The sequence below is a fragment of the Caretta caretta genome, chromosome 9 (genome assembly GCF_965140235.1).
Source record: "Caretta caretta isolate rCarCar2 chromosome 9, rCarCar1.hap1, whole genome shotgun sequence".
NCBI classification, from domain to species: domain Eukaryota; kingdom Metazoa; phylum Chordata; order Testudines; family Cheloniidae; genus Caretta; species Caretta caretta.
The window spans coordinates 92019675-92038448 of NC_134214.1; the positions used below are offsets into that span (position 1 = coordinate 92019675).

Sequence of the window (18774 nt, forward strand, 5' to 3'; positions counted from 1 at the left end):
GACCTGATGCAGTCTTAGACTGCATTGCTCTGTTCCATTCTGGCCCCACAATGCATCATTGCATTGCTTCTGTGTTTCCCATCAATTAAACTGTTAAATCCATTTATTTTGTCATAATTATGAATCAAATCACAAAACAATGGTGCAAACCCCAGACTCATACGGAACTGCAAACAATATGCTGTCATGATTCAGCTCAGCTGCTATCAATGTTACTGTTATCTTCTCAGACTTGCAAAAGCTGATGTAAGTCTAATATAATAGCCTTTTTACCCTCCACAACAATTACGGGAAGCTTGAAGGTCTATTGAAATGCAAATAGTATATGGAGAGATTATTGGGGAACCAGACTGTGGTAATACAAATGCTGCTCTGTTAGTTAGGGTGTGATTGTTCTCTTGAGAAAAAAAAATTTTTTTCCTCCTTTTTTCCATAAAGGGGAGAGGTGAAAGAAAACGAGGCAGAGATTCAAGGCATATGAGGCTCTGTGCAGCAGCTGAATTGTATCTTCTTTACAGTGGCTACTCTGTATTCTGTGGTTTCCTCCCTGCTTCCTTCTTTCTCCTCACATTAGCGTCACTGTGATTCTTTCCACCTCTGCTACAGCAGCAGTAGAGAAGAGTCTGCAACGGTAACAGTCAGAATACACGTTTCACGGCATCGCATTTACTTAACGAAACATACACTTGGGTACAGCTGCCTGAGCAGCATTTCTTTATCACGTTTTTCCTGTGTGAATGAGCACTCATAAAAGGTGCTGCTTTGACAGCCACAGAACCTGCAATCCTCTCTAGACTAAGGGCAATGGTAGAGCAAGATTCCCCATGCTGCCCTAGCAACACCTCCCAACCCACTTTTACAGGGGAGTGGAGAGCTCCTTTTCATTCATACCAGTTTCATTCATTCAGCTCTAAACAAGCTATGCTACAACACCAGTAAAGAAGACACTCATTGTAGGAGTGAATCTACAACAAAGCTTGTGAACATTATCCAGCTTTAAATCCTTCCTCAAAACTTTCCTTTGCCATGGTGCCTACAAAAAACTTGACAATGGTTAGGCTGTTGGTGCGCTGACTCCACTGCCTATCATGCAGACCTGTACTGTCTCATCGTTTCCTGTTGGCTCATATTGTATTTAGAGTGTAAGCTTCTTGGAAAAAGGACTGTTTTTTTGTTCTATATTTGAACAGCTCCTAACACAGTGGGGTTCTGCTCCATGGCTAGGCCTCCCCCAAAGCTCGTGTAGTACAAATGCACCCCAAAGCCAAGGAACTCAGAATAAAGGTTAAAGTTCCAACACAACTGAAATCGCCCCATTGTGGCTGCACTGTCTGTGCCACATATTAAAAGCGTGTCAGAATTTTTATGTTTACAGACTTGCTTTATTAACATCCCACTCAAATTCCAGCTGCACCCATGTGACTGGCCTTTTAACTAAAAGGGAAATTCTGTGCCCAGAACAATTATTTAAATATGTTCCTGGGCCGCACACACAAGCAAACCCAAAAGCTGCAGAACACACAACACAGAGTCCCTGACAGACAGTATGAATGCACTGACTGCTGTGCAAAGAACAGCAAACCATCAAGACAGCTCTGGCTTCCCAAAGAACTGATCTCTGCACTGAGGGATCATAACAGTTATTTTTAATCTTTTTACCATAATTAAACAAATTCAACTAAATAGCACAGAATCATGATAGTCTTTCATTTCTTGTTTTCAGTTTTCATGTTGTGTTTATTTTGACAGTGCCAATACCTAGAACTCATTACCCTTATCATCAAATACACAGGGCAAGTGTGGAGAAAGTGGCAAATGGTCACAGCACCCTGCAAGAGAAGTATTGACATGCACCCACATTCCAATCCTCTACCCCAGATAAGCACCAGGAATAGGTCATGCAGAGGGGCTGCATGTAGCAGGCAGAGGGGGTCAGAAAGCATACATGTGTTAACATGCAAACCATGAATGCTAACTTTTAGGCTACTCCTTGTACTTCCTTCTATAGCTTCTGTTCAGCTTCTTTATGAGGGTTGCAAAGGGACAAGATTTCAGATGCTGATTTTTGCATTGCACTCCTACTGCTGGATTTTGTTTTGTTTTAAAATTAGAATGAGACCATACTTCCTGCTCATCCATTGCTACTGATATAAGTACAGCAGCCCATTCTACCATTATTCTTATTCTGAATAGCGAAGGGAGAGTGGGCTCTTTATTTTCTTTGGCCTGGTTATGGTATGGATCTGCTTTGATGAGGTCAGCAGCTTTCAGTAACAAGTTTCATTTGTGGACAGTGGTGACTTTTAGACCCCTTGAAAATCCCGGGCCTCATCCCGTAGGTTCATATTTGGGGACTGATGACCAGTATGTTCTGCATCCCCCTCCCCCTCCCCGCACACAGTGAAACAAAACAAAGCTGGGTCCTATTTGTGTTTGGATTCAAAAACCAAATCTGGGACTGCACCAGGAGAAAGTGTGTGGGGGAGGCGGGGCGGATCTTTCGGGCCGGCCCAGAGCCCCCTTGCTCTGGGGTCCCCGCCTGTGCGTGCTCCAGGCACACAGCCCTCGCAGCGGGCTGAGCGCTGCCCACCCCCGGGGACCCCCCCGCCGCCCTCCTCCTCACGCATCCCCGCCCCACCGATCCGCCTCGGCTCCGGGCGCCTTGCACGGGGCCGCTTCTCCTGGCCTCCCCAGCCGGATCCGGCCCCCTTGGGGACCCCCCTGCGCGGAAGCCCCTCAGCTGCGGCACCCCGCCCCTCCTGGCTTCCCCCTTATCCACCCAGCCCCTCCCCTCGGGGTCGGCCCCGCTCCTCGCGCGCCGCCTCCCTTCCCGCCCTCCCCGGCGGAGGCGGCGCCGCCCCGGCCGCTCGCGCCCCCGCCCCTCGCCTTGACGGCAGCCGCCTGGCCGGGTGGCTGAGAGGAGCTCTCGCGCCGAGGTCCCGCCGCCGCCGCCGCCGCCCGCCCCGGCCTGGCCATGGCCGGCCGCTCGCTCCTGCTGCTGGCCGCCGCCCTCGCCGCCCTGCTCGGGAGAGGTAAGCGCCAGGCGCCGCCGCCTTTGTGCCGGCCCAGCCCGCTCCCGCCCTGGGGCCGCGCAGGGCTCGGGGCCGGCCGCACCAGCTCCCCTCGCCCCCGCACAACAGGGGCCGCTAAAGCCGGCCGGGCCCGGCTCGTGACAGGATTAAAAGGGGACCAAACCGCTCCCCCCCCACCCACTTCCGCCGCCCCGCGAGAACAATGCGGGTCCCGGCTCCGGGGCGGGCCAGCGGCGTTGGCGACGGATCGCACAATGGACCCCCCCCGGGCCGGGCCGCATCCCCCAGCCCCGTCAGCCCACGGCGCTGCCCGGAGCCGGCCCTTCTCCTCTGCTGCAGCGTCCCGTGCCGGCGGCCGCTCGCCCGCTGGGTGTGGGGCACGTCCCTTCTGCCCCGGGCCGCGCTGCGCCGGCTGGAGGGGGGCCTGGGGTGGAATGAGACAGATACCCCGCTGTCCTACTGCGACCCTACAGCTGGGTGTAGCCGATACAGGCTGCATCTCCACCGTGTCTCCCTTGAGAGAGATCTCAAGGCGATTCTCTCCTTTGAATTGTCAAAGCTGTGGCCACCATAGCCAAACTCCAAAATATCAGCGTACCAGTCCAGCAGTTACGCAGAGGTAACAAATGTAATAAGCCCTACCAACAAAACCACCACTAGCTTATTATACCTTCCCCCAGCTCCCCTTCTTTTGTTTAGAAATCTCTGTTCTAAACCAAAAAGTTCAGAGGCAAGGAGCCATGCATTTAATATTTTTTACCTTCCGTTAAAAACTCCTGGGGTATTTGCTTTACAGCCTTTTAACAGATAGTTTTATTCAACAGCTAGAGATGAAAATTGGATTGAACAGCTTCTGGGCAGGTACTGAAGTATCAGCTTAATGCAACTATACAGTAACCGACAGGGCTTTACAGACTGTAGAGGTATTCGTATTCATAGTTGAAAAGTAGGATTATAAAAAACAAGTCCATTGTTTAAATTTAAACAAAAATGTTCTCAGTGAGGGGTTGTCAACAGAAATGTAATGCTAAATGTATTAAACTTCATAGGAGCCAATGCCTAAATATATACCAGAACAAAGGATCTGGACAGTAAGAAAATGACCTCAAACTTTTGTCCAGAGTCTAGCTTACTGCGTTCTTGAGGATTTCAGAATGTCTACAAACATGACCCAAATTTCTTGAGACAAATGAATAAAATAGCTTTTTCATTCTCTGCTGTTTCTGCATGACAACTGCCTGACCTCAGAGTCTGCGCCAGTGAATAATGGCAGAGGTGGATGGGGACTGGGGGAAAAAAAGCTTCTCTTTAAGAGGAATCAGAAGTCATAGTGTAATTTATAAACAGTTTGCAACTTCTGTTGTCAAATCGAAATAGGACAACATGTAAATGAACATGGGAAAAATCTGTTAAAACCACCATTGTTATTGTATAGTATGCACCTGCCAAACACAGACAGGACTGATAGGATATCAGTGATACCACAACTCAGTAAACCAAGCTAAAAAGCCTTTCTTTTAATAGCGCACAATATTACCATGCATCAGTCTGGGGTTTAATCTCCATTTGCCTTAGGTACCCAGCTGCCTGCTATAGCTGGCTTCAAATCATTTAAAAAGTGGAATGTTGTATGAAGTTACTGCTACTTCACTTCCCTCCCATCTCTACCTTTTAAACTGGACAATATTAATTTAATTTGGCAGACAGCTAACATACTATATGTTAAATCAAGGCTGTAGGGCAAACATAGAGAAAAATTAGTAGTGATGTAAGCACCACTTTAAAAGGGTCTCATTTCCTTGGAACTTTAGGTTCAAAACCCTGTATAACTGATTTGGTTCTTGATTCTTCTAAGGTAGATAAATTGTACAACATCCAATTATTTTCCGAGGAGAGCGGAGATTAAAACCTGAGCTGCTTTCTGCTCTACATTGAATAGGTTTCCCCTGTTGGGCCAGTGTCATCGGGCAAAATTTCCCTCTCATTCCACAGCTGTGCAGTTTTCCAGGTGTCTGGCTGCAGCCTTCTGCTACAGAGACAGTTGCTTTTCAGTGATGCTCTGTACATAAAGTATAATGTTTTTCCAAAAGTGCTCAGTGACTTAGGAGCCTAAGACTCATAGAAATTAAATTACCTTACATACTTTTGAGAATTTTCTGATAGTATGTCAGAGTGTTTTGGCATCCTCAAGGATGTGATGCAGGGACACTATATACATTACAAATGTTTTGTATTACTGTAGCGCCTAGGAGCTCTAGTCAGTGTTCTGTTTACCTTTCTTCTGGGGTTGTCTCGCACCATTTTGGTTTTGCGCCTTCCTCCTGGGTCCATCACACAGTTCAGTAACCCAGCCACTTTCCAACATCACACCCAACAGAAGGTCGTTGAGGAGAACAAGAGTATAGGAAAACTCAAAATTAAATCAGGCTTGAAAACCAAGTGACTTCACTTCAGCTATTTACCTAGATCTACAGTAGTCTTTTCTGCTCAGTATGTCTTTTGTAGTTCTGTTTTCAGCATTATTAGGTATTTGTCCTGCAAATAATGCCACAGGCTTATAGCTTTCTGTGAATAAGGTGATGCATTTGTTTATTTACTCTGAGTGTATGGATAATTCAAATATCTAACCTTACTCTCACAATCCTTTTTAGCCACCTAAATGATACAAGCAAGATGTCCCTCTTAAAGAGATGCTGTCAGGTTAACAGTTTTTAAAAACAACATATCTTTACCTGTGCTATTAAACATCTTACTATTCAAATGGGAAGAACTCTAATGATTTACTTGACTTATTTTACCATACTTATGTAGTTTGTTTACACACTCTGAGCTTTTTTTCCTGTATGGACAGAGAAATTAGACCAGCCTGTTTCATTTCTTGGCTCTTGTGCCCTAGCACAGTGCTGCAGTAGTTGGATTACAAGTGTGGCAGGAGAATATTTATATCAAAACACCTGTCACTGAAATTTTCATAAACAATGGTGCTGGAACAGCGGTTTTAATCTTTAACTTGAGTTCTAATTCACCTAATAATGTCTTGTCTTTCAGAAGTAAACATATAAAAGTACGTGGAGTTATAAGTAGGCTTGCCAGATTTTTTCTTCAATTAAGCATATGATATTGATTAGTTAAGCTTTATTTATATTTTCATAGTTGTAGGAAATTATGGGGTGGGAAAACAAGAAAGGGGTCAGCAATTATTTAATGGCAGATGTTGACTCAATTACAGCTCTACAATTTAACACAAATTGTCAACCTCCCATGTCAAAAATCTATAAAGTAAATATTCTTAGATCAAACTAAGTTCTCAGACAGCATTTCTTACTTTGCTTATCTGTAAATTTCTATCATCAGTGGAAATATTTGATTGATTTGTGTGTGTGTGGTGAAAGCAACATTTACCAATACAAATCTGATCTTTCCAAACTTAATTATAAGCCCTGATCTTGCAAATTCCTCCACACAAAGCCCCACTGACTTCAAACCCCATACAGAGTTAGTTGCAGGGTCATGGTCAGAGTTTTTTCCCATATAGTCTCATTCCTTCTGATGTGTTACTTAAAAGGCAAGACCTTTTGACATCCATAGAGAGAGTCCTTGTGCAGCACAGTCTTTTTAGAGATTAGGTCTCTTTCCTAAGACTTGAGAAAGGAGGGTAGATGTTCTACTGTATAGGAGATGCATGTCATCCTGATCTATACCTTGCAAGCATTGAGAAAGGCTTTGTGGGATAAGTTACTGAGAATATCTTCCCCAGCCAAAGCCACGAACAGACTCAGGATGAGACCCCCTTCTCTTCCATTCATGCTTATATTACTTGCATTTAATAAATACTAGAATGTTTGAGGGGAAAAATGTTTTGGGGGAAAAAAAATCAGGTATTGTACAGGTGGTCAGATTAGGTGATCACCATAGTCCCTTCTGGTATTGGAATCTGTGGAGCATTTTTTAAAACAAATGCTAGTCTTTCCTGATAGATCTCTCTCTCCATCCACTCACTCATGTATCTCTATCACTTTCCCTTCTTCCCACATATTTTTCTTTTTTCCTTCCCACACCTTCTCACTTTCCCTTGGTTTGTCCTCCCTGGTCTCTCTTCCAGGCTTCTGCAGCATCTGCCCCACTAGTGCTGCTAGATCTTGCTTTGACAGTGTCCTTATAAAACTTCTAAATCCAGCATTAGAATCCATTCTTAAAATTAACAGCAAGAGAAACTGTTCCACTGCTCCTTGGCCATGTACACAGTTCAAGTTTGTGTGGGGGCACAAACACAAATTAATGTACTAAATGAAGAGAATAAAACTAAAGCCACAATTCACAACAGTGAGAGTAGGCACTTCATGGAGAAAAGCTGTAGTTCACTTAGGTCTGATACTCGCTTGCTATTGGGATGTTTGTCTGTTGTGTTAATAGGGCACTTATTGTAGTATCCTAGCACATTGAACATTTTGGCCCATCTCCTAGGATACTACAACAATAAACACTCTATAAAGTCAACACCTCAGCTTCCCCTGGGTCTGCAGCATTATGGAAAAAAATCAGGTCCACGAGTCTCAAGTTGGGCACTCAAAAAATCATTGACCAAGTTTTGTTAAAAAAGGTAGCAGTTTTTGGGAGGATGAGGTCGGAGCCTCCTCCTTGTCATAGGAAATTTCATCCTATTGAACACAGAATAGATGAATAATGACAAAAATATGTAGCTTTATCATACAGGGTCTGTGCTCGGAAGTTCCATGGCAGCTGCAGCTGCCATAGATGATAACAACTGATGGCACTAAGCACTTTAGGATTGGGTTCGCAGTCGTTTGTTGTAGCTCAGTGATCTCAGTATTGGCAACCCCAAGTATTCAAAAATCATGACTGTGCTGCCGCCCTCCCCCGAGTCATGACTGACAATTATGATTTAAAAAAAAAAATTTTTTTTAAGTTTCCCTTGTGAAGTCACATTTTCAAGCTTCTCTCTGCAACCATGAAAATGAGACACTTTTTCCCCTTAAAAAATTAAAGCGGAGATTCTCACACTAACATGACTCGAGGAGCTGGGGCTTTAAGAAAAGACCCTAAATATCATGTGATTTTAGCTAAAGTAGCAACACCGTCTACAATTATCTGTAATGTGTATTGCAATTAACAAAAGGAAAATAAACTCAGCTCAAGAGTATATACAAATCTTAACTACAGGATTACAAATTAAGCAGTATCCATAGTTTCTGCCCAGAGAAAGCCAGATTTGGGTGCCTTTCCTACACGTCTGCAGTTTGTAATTGCACCCTTGGCTGTGCATTACTCAAAGGACACAGTCCTGCAAACCTTACTAGGCTCTTAGTCCCAGCAGGGCTACTTGCATGTACAGCAGCTGCAGAGTGAGACTTGTGGCTTTTTCATTTTGTTTTGATTTTCCAGAAATTTTAAGTCTGTATGGGAAACATTATTAATATGTTTATTTGAGGGGCATCACATGATGATGATGGCTTATGTGACACAGACGTGTTACTGGGAACTGAAGAAAGTTATTTTACATAGGCCACTTCAAAGCTGTCAGAGGCTAATTCTGTCACTACTCACCTGCTGGATTTGAACAGGTCACCTGGAGGTGAAAAACTCCATCCCTACAAGTGAGCTGAGTTCCAGCTTGTCCTCATCAGGCCACACAGACCCTGAGCTAGTGTCCAAACTAACTCCATTCCTGAGGTTTGGCCTTTTGGTAACTTGGATCACCACCACCAATTCAGGGAGGCAGCTTAGAATGAGGTTTAGTTGTCCCTAGGATCTCTCTCCAGCACCTCATCCTGCTCAGGCCCCTCTCACTAGAGCTCCACTAGAGCTCCTCCATCCTATCTCCTGCACCTGCCTTAGTGACTCATCAGAATAGCAACAGCTTTACACAGTCATCTAACACCTGCTGAAGCTGGGTGCACACCAGGCCTTGCCAGCCTCTTACAATCCAGGGAGTCGACCACCGTTTTTCAGAAGCTAAAAAGAGAACAACCCAGGCTACAAAAGTTATTTAAGGTGACTTGTTCAAGGTCAACCTGGATCTCAGACGCGGACAGCCCGTAATGCAGGGGTGGCCAACCTGAGCCTGAGAAGGAGCCAGAATTTACCAATGTACATTGCCAAAGAGCCACAGTAATACATCAGCAGCTCCCTCCCACTGCCCCGCTCCCAGTGCCTCCCATCTACCGGCAGCTCTGCTGATCAGCGCCTCACCCTCCGGACTTCCTGATCAGCTGTTTCGTGGCGTGCAGGAGGCTCTGGGGGAGGGGGGGAGAGGAGGGAGGGCATGCAGGCTCAGGGGAGGGTGTGGGGAGGGGGTGGAGTGGGGGCAGGGCCTGTGGCAGAGCCAGGGGTTGAGTAGTGAGCATCCCCCGGCACATTGGCAAGTTGGCGCCTGTAGCTCCAGCCCTGGAGTCGGTGCCTATACAAGGAGCCGCGTATTACCTTCTGAAGAGCTGCATGTGGCTCCGGAGCCACAGGTTGGCCACCCCTGCCATAATGTATCAATATATAGAAGCTAAAAAATGAAGTTTAGTTTGTTTTAGATCAAAATGTGCTTTAAGTCTCTTCACGCAAGAAGAATCTTACTTGCTCTGCACTCCAAAGTGCTGGGTAAGCGGACTCACCAAAATGTCATAAGCATGAGGCTGAAAATCAAAGACAGACTTTCCTCTCCAGTTTCTTGGTAAAACACATGATACTGCCATGGGAGAAGGCTGAGCAGTACTCAACAGGGCGGGATACTCTTGGGATGAGGCAGCAGGGACTGGGATCTGGGAGTTCAGGGTTCTGTTCCTGATTTTGCCATGGCCTTTCCCTGTGCCCAGTCATGTAAAACTGCATAGGTCTTTTGGGCATGCCCAAGTTGAGGATGCTTGTGCATGGAGATCTGTAAGCATGCAGAGCTCAGCATGTATGCATGCTTTCAAAATTGTGGCCTTTAAACTCACTGCATCTCAGATTCCTCTTCTATAATGTTGGGCTAATATTTCTCTACTGGTTTGTTAAAAGGCTTAATGAATTGTTTACAGAGTGCCAGGAGATCTCTTTTTTTAAGTTGAGAGTGCCATGTAAATACAAAGTATTACCAAAGTGCAGTATGGGGCACAACTGGCAGAGTATCAAGCCAGAAAAGTGCCAGGCAGGGAAATGATACATTTCTTATACCCCTCAGTAGCTTGTTTAAGGAAGCTGCAGGCAGTGTAAAAATCAGCTCAGTGGGTTCTGCTGCCTCACATTGTAAAAATACAAACGCCAAACCACAGGATTACAAATGAAGCAGCATGCCATAGTTTCCATCCCAAGGCAGCCACATTTTAAATACAGGTTTCAGAGTAGTAGCTATGTTAGTTTGTATTTGCAAAAAGAAAAGGAGTACTTGTGGCACCTTAGAGACTAACCAATTTATTTGAGCATAAGCTTTCGTGAGCTACAGCTCACTTCATCGGATGCTCAAATAAATTGGTTAGTCTCTAAGGTTCCACAAGTACTCCTTTTCTTTTTACATTTTAATACCACTCCCACACATCGGCTGTCTTTAACTGCAGCCTTGGTTATACATTATATAATTTTCAGTCTCAGGTCAGGTCAGACTGCATTGGCCAGTCAGCACACCCATGATTTTCAAGTGTCTGAAAAGCAGCAAATTATATTTCATTCACCTAGCCTAAGCACCAAGATTGTCCTGGGTTGCTAGATAATAAGGAATTCTCGACATTCACATAGGTAGAGTGAGGCATTCCTCACCCCTGACTCTCTCCCTGCTCTGACCGCAACAGTATAGATGGATATAAACAGGCTGATGTGTGTTAATCAGGGGGTATGTGGACACCCAGCAATTCTGAATCATGAGTTTGTCTTAATGAACTGCAAGTTTGTTTTTAAAGGAACCCTGTTAAGCAGGTCAGGCCTATGCTTCGGCTTTTGTAGCAAAATATTTCCCTGGAGTATCAGTCTCAGCCCATGCTGGGCTATCTTCCTCACATCCTTCCCTGCTCCAGTTTAGAGCTCTTTGCTTCTCCTGGGCTGCTTCATCTGGAATCCTAAGCCAGGAGGCTGGGTGCCTTCTCCTACCCTGTGATTGTACTGACAGACGGAGCCTACTCAGCACTTTTATAAGGCCCAAGTGTGCATGACACTGTATCCCTACCGTCTGGGAAGCAGCTAATTAATTATGACACAGTGAGGCTGGTCCCATTTCCCCTTAAAGGGGCCAGTCACCCTGTGATAGCTGCCTATGCCTTACTGGGTGATGTCTCCTGGACCACCTCTCTTCTCAAATGTGAACATAATATCCTAGTAACAATTATTATAATTACTACTATAGGAAAGTAATATTAGGGAAGTAATTAGCTAGTTATAACTGTTGCACAGATGGCTCCCATCACCCCAGGCAGCAACTCTTTATGCTCTCTTATCCAGCATTGGCTTTTTAGGAAGGCAGATGAAGAGAGGAGCTAGCCTGTTTTCAGATGCTTTTACAGGTGTCCAGGCTCTTCTTTGCCATGGACAGAAGTGGAAGTAGCTGCAAGCAAGGGTGGAGCCAGCACCACATGACCTGCCAGAGCTGCACAGATTACCTTCAAGCTTCAGAGATTCCAAGACCAGAAGGGACCATTGATCACCTAGTCTGATCCTCCTGTATGACGCAGGGCATAGAACTTTCCTAAAATAATTCCTAGAGCAGATCTTTTCGAACAGAGTCTTGCTTTCAGAATGGTCAGCGAGGGAGAATCCACCACAACCCTTGATAAATTGTTCAATTAGGTACTCACTGCAGTCTGATACCCACTGTACTACAGAAATCAGAACCAGAAAGTGAAATAGACTAGAATTGGAAAGCAAAACTATCCATTCTGGTTTCATTGTCAAAGCTGAGTGAAGTGCAACAAGTAAATTAATTTTCACAATGCAGTTTAATTAACATTTCATTAACGTCTTTCAGTTTTAATAAATGTTAACATTAAATTAACCATGTAATTGGTTAGTATCATTAGTGATTAGAGATCTTGCTTTTAGATTTTTTTTACCTTGTCAGTGTCTAATTTATATGATAGAGTGAGAGAAACAAAAGCAAATTCTCTCTTTCAGCTGTCTCATCTGTAGCCAAATGCACACTAGTCAGTGCACTGCAGCAAAATAATCAAAATGGTGGAAATAGAAGTGGAAGGACTGAAACTGACAATTTTGAACAGTCATTTCTTTTTGCTCCTCTAGCTAATAATATTGACACTTGGAAATGGCATTGAAACGGATTTTGTGGCAGAAATGGTACTAAGAGTAGTTATTCTACATCTGTTGCAACAGATTTTGCCCCTAAAGCATGTTCAACAACAAGCCACTGATCTCCAACGCTGCCTAGAATAAAGTTTTAGCATTGCTAGGTTTGAAATAGAAATGTGTTTCTCCTCAGAAAATATATCCTGAAGGTATGATTTAACAGAAAAAAATTGGTTTGACTATATACTGCTTCTGAAGCCACTTCAATAACAAACTATATGTTTGATAAACTAGCTAATAACTTTGTAGGTTTTCTTTTGTCATCTATTTTGTCAACTGGTGTAATTCACAAGCCAGTGAAAGAACTTGAGTAGAACAAAATTAGAGAAGATGAATGTTCCATATCAAAAAGCAAACATGACAAAACTTCTCTCCAAAAGAGAATTTTGAAGTTGGTGAGCCAGACATTTGATCTACTAGCAGTGCCTTAGGTTGTGGGTGCAAGAACGTGTGTATACTGGGTGCCTCTCTGCTCCACTCTTTGAAGCAAATGGTCTGTTGACCAAAAGGTAGCCAAATTAATCTTTGATGTATCTGCATTGAATTCACAGGCGTTACACCAGGGTCAGATTTGATCCAGCCCCCCTGTCACTGCGCAGGCTGTAGCTGCCTATTAGATAAACCTTGTGGTAGTGCATTCTTACAATATGGTCACTTCCTCAGGAGACTTCAGGATGTGCAAAGGAAATTCTTGGAAGCAAATGGACAGGCTCTGCCCGACCTAGTGGCAGTGTTGAATGCTGCTATGCAAGGCATTGAGTCTCATCCCACATCTTTACTTCCGGAGATGCAAGATCACGTACTGTAGTTCAGTAAGTGCAGTGTTTTCTTCTTTTGGGAGACAGGGGGTTGCACCACTCAACAGCTGCCTCTCCACCCTTCTCTGAATGGAGTCCTTGGTCTCCAGATCATGGCATGGAGTCTCAGGTTTAGATGACAGGGAACTAGAGGACTCTGCAAGATTTTTGAAAGAAACCTCAGAGGATCCACACAAGGGGAGAAGAGTGAGTGCACTGTTCTCAAACCTCAGCACAAGATGGAGTATGCAGCTAGAACTGAGAACAGGCCTAGAGAATGAAGTGCTGGTTTTAAAAAAAAAAAAAAAGTACTGCTCAGCATTTTTCAAGCTCTTTGAAATGCTTTTCTGCTTATGCTCAAAGAAATCTGGATGAAAGTGTCCGAGTTGGGAGATCTTATTGGAAAACTGCTTCAAAGAGGATGCACGCCCAGTGATAAACCCTTCAGTGCTAATTGCAGCTCTCTGGGAGCTCTGGGAAAATGAGAGAACAAAAGCCAAAAAAGATGATCAAGCTAAGCTATGGCCGAGTAAGAGCACACTTACAAAGTGATACCAGAAGCCTTAGTATTAGGCTTGGCAGAATTGGATTTTTTTAAGAGTAATATTGGATAGTATCAATGTAGCCTTTTTGTTGTTGATTTAAAGGTTCACAGTTGCTCATAATTAGGGATGGGGGGTCAGATTATTATTTTATAACGGACATTAAGATTCAAAAATTAAAGCTTTATAACCATTACACAAATTGTCAACATCACACATCAAAATATAAAGTAAATATCCTTAAATCAATTCAGTTCTCAAGCAGCAATGTTCTTAATTTGTCTGTCAATTTGATGATCATCAATTGAATTTTTTTGGCAGCGTCTGTGTGTACAGTGAAATAGATGTTGACTTGACATTTACTGATAAAATTCTAATCCTTCCAAGCCTAGTTATTGCTCTGATAGGGGAATGTAGGCTGGACAAAGCTGAGGACCTGGAGAACTTGCAGATTCCAAAGCTCTCAGGACCAGGAGCAAGAGGGGGAATTGTGGATGTGTCTAGACTGCAGGTTAGGGTTGATAACATGTGCAAAACATGCTCCTATTACTATTGCAACCATACCCTGGCCTCTATCCCCCTCCCTGTACTTCCTTCTATTCCTCAACCCCATCAGTTGTATCTTGTCTTAACAGTTGACTCTTTGGGGGCAGGGACTGCCTTGGTACATAGTACACCGTCTAGCAGAATGGGGCTACTGGGATAGAAATCATAATCAATACCATAGAGCTTCTAAGAAGCATTCCTCAAAGAAGCTATTGGTTCTTACTGTACTAACTGATTTCTTGGAAGAGTAGCCCCTTCCTTGAAGTGCTTGGGTTGCTCTGAGATTGGATTTATCAGTTTCCTATGTTATGCCAGCTGCTGAAGACCAGATTAGACATGGGTTCTACCTGTCATGAGATATGATCAGATCTTTGCCCCGGTCAGAAGCAACTCCCAAGTAAAGCAGGTCCAACTCTCTTGCAGGAGCAGGGCTTTCACACCTCCTTAGTCCTGCATGTTTGCAAGGAAGTCATTGCCAGTAGAAATCTCAACTCAAGCTGCTTCTGAGTGCTTTGGTTAAGTGTTGATTTCCTGAATGACCAGCCACCTTCTTTCTGTGTTTAGGCATCCCAGTTAACTCTGAATTTACATCTCCTGTTCAGACAATGCAAGATGTTGTGAGGGAAGCTATGTCTGACCCAGTCTATCCCATTTGGAATAAAAAACCCTTTTAGGGTTCCATTCTTCCATCAGTTACACACAGTGTTTATCACAGAGGTTTGTATAATTTACATTGCTGAGACGCATTGCACAGCTGTTGGGCAGTTCATGTGAAAATGGCACTTGGTCGTTCACAAAATGCTGTGCATCTTGGAGGCCTGGCAGCCTTGTGTGAAACGTGCATTATGCAAGGCAGGTGACAAATGGACCAAAAGGTTTCATCTGGCTAATTGGAGACATTTACAGGTATTCTCCCAAAAGGGTGTGGGGGAGGAGGGAAAAAAAAAAACAAACCTCAAGGATGAAAACTGATGCCTCTTCCTGCAGGTAGATCATTCATTGGAACAGCCATTACTAGAAACAAATCACCATTGTGCAGTCATTGTGGTTAAAACACCACATTGTGCAGTGTCCATCATTGGAGGTTTTTAAAAACAGGTTGGACAAATGCCTGTCAGGGATGGTCTAGGTTTACTTGGTCCTGCCACACCAAGGGGGCTGGACTTTATGATTTCGTGGGAGTCCCTTCCAGCCCTACATTTCTAGGATTCGTAGCCTGTACAGCTTTGCAGGATGCTCTCTTATTTCAAGCGACAGGGTAGGTTTATTCCCTTTTCAGCCCTGACAGCCAAAACCTTCAGGATGGCATGTGGCATGCATAGTACTTGGAAAAAACAATCTCTGTGTATGGTTTCAGAGTAACAGCCGTGTTAGTCTGTATTCGTAAAAAGAAAAGGAGTACTTGTGGCACCTTAGAGACTAACCAATTTATTTGAGCATGAGCTTTCATGAGCTACAGCTCACTTCATCGGATGCATTCCACGGTATGCATCCGATGAAGTGAGCTGTAGCTCACGAAAGCTCATGCTCAAATAAATTGGTTAGTCTCTGTGTAGCTTCACATACGGTAGAGTGATACTGTGGTCTGAGCTGGAAAACCAACCAGGACGTATAAATGTTGGTGATATATATGCAAGCATGCTTTTCTGTCCGCTGTAAAGTTGACCCAAAAAAAATGGAAATCTCCCAGAAAAATTTTGCATTTTGGGAAAAATTTTCATCCCAAATTCCAAAATGGAAATTTTTGTCTTCATGAGGCTGTCTGCCTCTCCATTCCTGGAGTTAAGGGAAAATAGGGGCAAAGAGCAGAAATTGAAATTCACAAGAGCTTTCTAGGCTGGCAGGGAGCCAAGAAGCCATCTCTGGGATTTTCTCCACCAGAACATGGACATTTTTCAGCAAAAAACTGAAATTTTCTTGTAAAAAGTTTTGGTTTTGTGAACAGGGCATTTTTTTTTTCAAAATAAAAAATTACCCAACAAAAACCTTTAGTCCCCTGCATCGTCTTATATTATTCCTGCCATAAATAAATTCCACGCACCAAATCAAGGCCTGAATGAGCACAGTGCCTGTGAACCATTGTATGGCATCAGCACATACAAAGCCGCTAAGTGTGTGAACTGTGGGATGTAGACTCCGGTATCATGAAGGGAGAGAGAGAGAGACACACTCAGGAGCAGTAAGAATATAGGAGAAAACATACAATGTTGGAATGTTAAGTCCCATAGGAACTGACATTATTTGGATTAGAAAGATTCTTTACAACTTGATGACAATCTAACTCCCAGCTGAAGTAAAAGCCCCCACCCACCCCCCACCTTTAGAACAAGCCTTTAATTAGGCTGGATAAAAATCTTTCTGGGCTGGTGTAGGCCTGTGATAGGCTTCTTGGCTAAACTCAGTCTTCCAAAACATGAGCAGATCTGTCTGACTGAAGCACTCAGGCCAAACTAAGTCTTTCAAAGTCAGGGCCAGCTTTATACTCCCCACCAAATTCCAGCCAATCGGCAGTCACTCCCACTTATGGACCATTCCATCGCACCCACTGTCAAGAGGTACAAACAAAAAGGTGTGGTATCATTTGAATAATTACTTTTAACAAGATCGACCAGTATTAGCCAGCCCTGAAATTCATGGGAAGGACAGATTCAAACTTTGTGTTGAGCCTACCTGCACTTTTAACCATTTATTTGGTCTTAGAAAAATAATGCACTTTGAGACTGGTTTAAACTGTACACATTTAAAGAGAGAAGACCTCCTTTTTGGGGGTAAATCTGAAGTTAATTGAGAGAATAAGTTACATCATTTCACAGGCAGAAAGTACAGAACAATGATCATTTCGATTTTTTTGGGTTTTCATCTAACGATTTTGTACGGTAGAGGGCAATTGTCTTTATGCCTATTGCCCTCTAGTGGCTGGCTTGGAAAGTGGATAAGAGACCTACTACTAATAGCAACTCGCGGAGTTCCCCTTTAGTTCCAACGTCAGAGGGCTGTGTTCCAGCATTCTACTCCTGCCTCTGTGTGTGTAATTTAGGTGTTGGGAATTGTGTCTGTTGTCAGAAAAACACTAATTAGTAACATTGTGCTGAACAGGTTTGTAAAGACAACTACTATAGGAAAATCAGCAAACATCCTGGTAGATAAACAGTGTTCTTTCAAACTATGAAGAACTAGAGGAATTCTGGATTCCGAAGCATTAATAACTGTAGCTAACAACATTGCTAGAAGCGTTTTACCCAAATGTGAGAAATGTTGTTTAAAAGCAAAATCTTGTCCTCCTGTTCAAAATCTGCAACAGGAATGTCAGCAGGACATGTGATGGCTTTGAGGCTTTGGAATTTCCCCTGAATCATGCTGTTGGCAGAGGGATTAGTCTTCTAAATTAGCAGATATCCACGATCCAAGGAGGGGGCACTCGTGGATTCTGTCACTCTCATATTTCGGAAGCCTGGTACATTTGCACAGTAACAAACTTTATGCTGTTCCATTGACTTCCCTAGGAGCTGGTATGTGCCCAACACTTGTGAAAAATTAGCTCACTTATACAGAAGCCTAAATCAAGATTTAGAAGTCTAACTTTAGGGTTCTGGTTTTTTTGAAAGTGTTGGCATTAAACTGAACAACTTGAGTAGCATTTACAAATAATTGGTAAAAATCTAGCTGCTGCAGTTTGCTTGCAGCGTGTTCACAATCCGTAGTACTGTTAGTTGAAAATAAGGTTTGATGTTGTAATCGATGCAGCATTTTATATCACAATCAGGAGAAATAGCAGCTTTAACAGTATCATTTCACCTGTGTAGTTTAAAATTAACCAAGGAGGTTAAGGGATAAAATGCCACACTTCTCAGCGATACCAGCCCTCTCTCAGATCACTGGTTCCCCTAAGTCCCCACTATTAGAGAGATTGTGCAGCATGTCCTAGAGGATCTGGGCTATTTCAGACCAATGAGGAGAGAGAAATCTAAAGTTCCCTCACAGAATGCCCTGCCATCAGCCCCTTCCCCTCTAAATGGGGAAATCCAGCATAAACTCCTCCCTCCACAGCTTCGGCAGTATCACATGGGGAAAGAGAGGCTCTATCAATTAGGTGTTTAGTACTTTATATTCCAAAGCCAGCACCTTAACCACACTTGTAACCAGCAGGCACCCAGGGCAGATCCTGGCACATTAGTGATATGTGCCCATAAGGATGGTGTACTCTGTCCAAAAAGTAGGAGGATGCACTATGCACTAGTTTCAGTCTTCAAATGGATTTACGGATGCTGCATGTAGTTTCAGTTGCACTAGTCTGTTCCCAACACGATAAGGGCACGTACAATGGCAGCAAAGTCTTACTTCAGAAGAATCAGTCGCAACCTCTTGGCTGGACACAGATGGGGAGGAAAAAACCCATTCTGGATGCATCTTACAGCAGCCAGGGAATCACAGCAGACCCCTGCATAGCAAACTTGAGTGACAGACCACAGAAACATACCTTCAACCTTACAGGTAGATATAAGCCCTTCTGTGCCTCCTAAGATCTCCCCCTCCATCAACGTCACCTAAGTCTTAACTGGATTGAGCCTCAATACTGACTTA

At 43.8% G+C, this 18774-nt stretch overlaps 1 protein-coding gene across 4 annotated transcripts in view; it reads left to right on the top strand.

Moving 5' to 3' along the window:
• Window positions 1–2900: 2900 nt before the first annotated feature.
• Window positions 2901–18774, top strand: part of CD99L2 (CD99 molecule like 2) — an 83656-nt gene continuing 67782 nt past the window's right edge. For 3 of the 4 annotated variants that reach the window (XM_048862874.2, XM_048862877.2, XM_048862879.2), the window contains exon 1: window positions 2901–3032. In XM_048862874.2, coding sequence (XP_048718831.1) covers window positions 2975–3032 — 58 coding nt within the window. In that variant the 5' untranslated portion in view covers window positions 2901–2974. The remainder of the gene's footprint in view (window positions 3033–18774) is intronic. The other variant, XM_048862876.2, reaches the window with a different exon arrangement.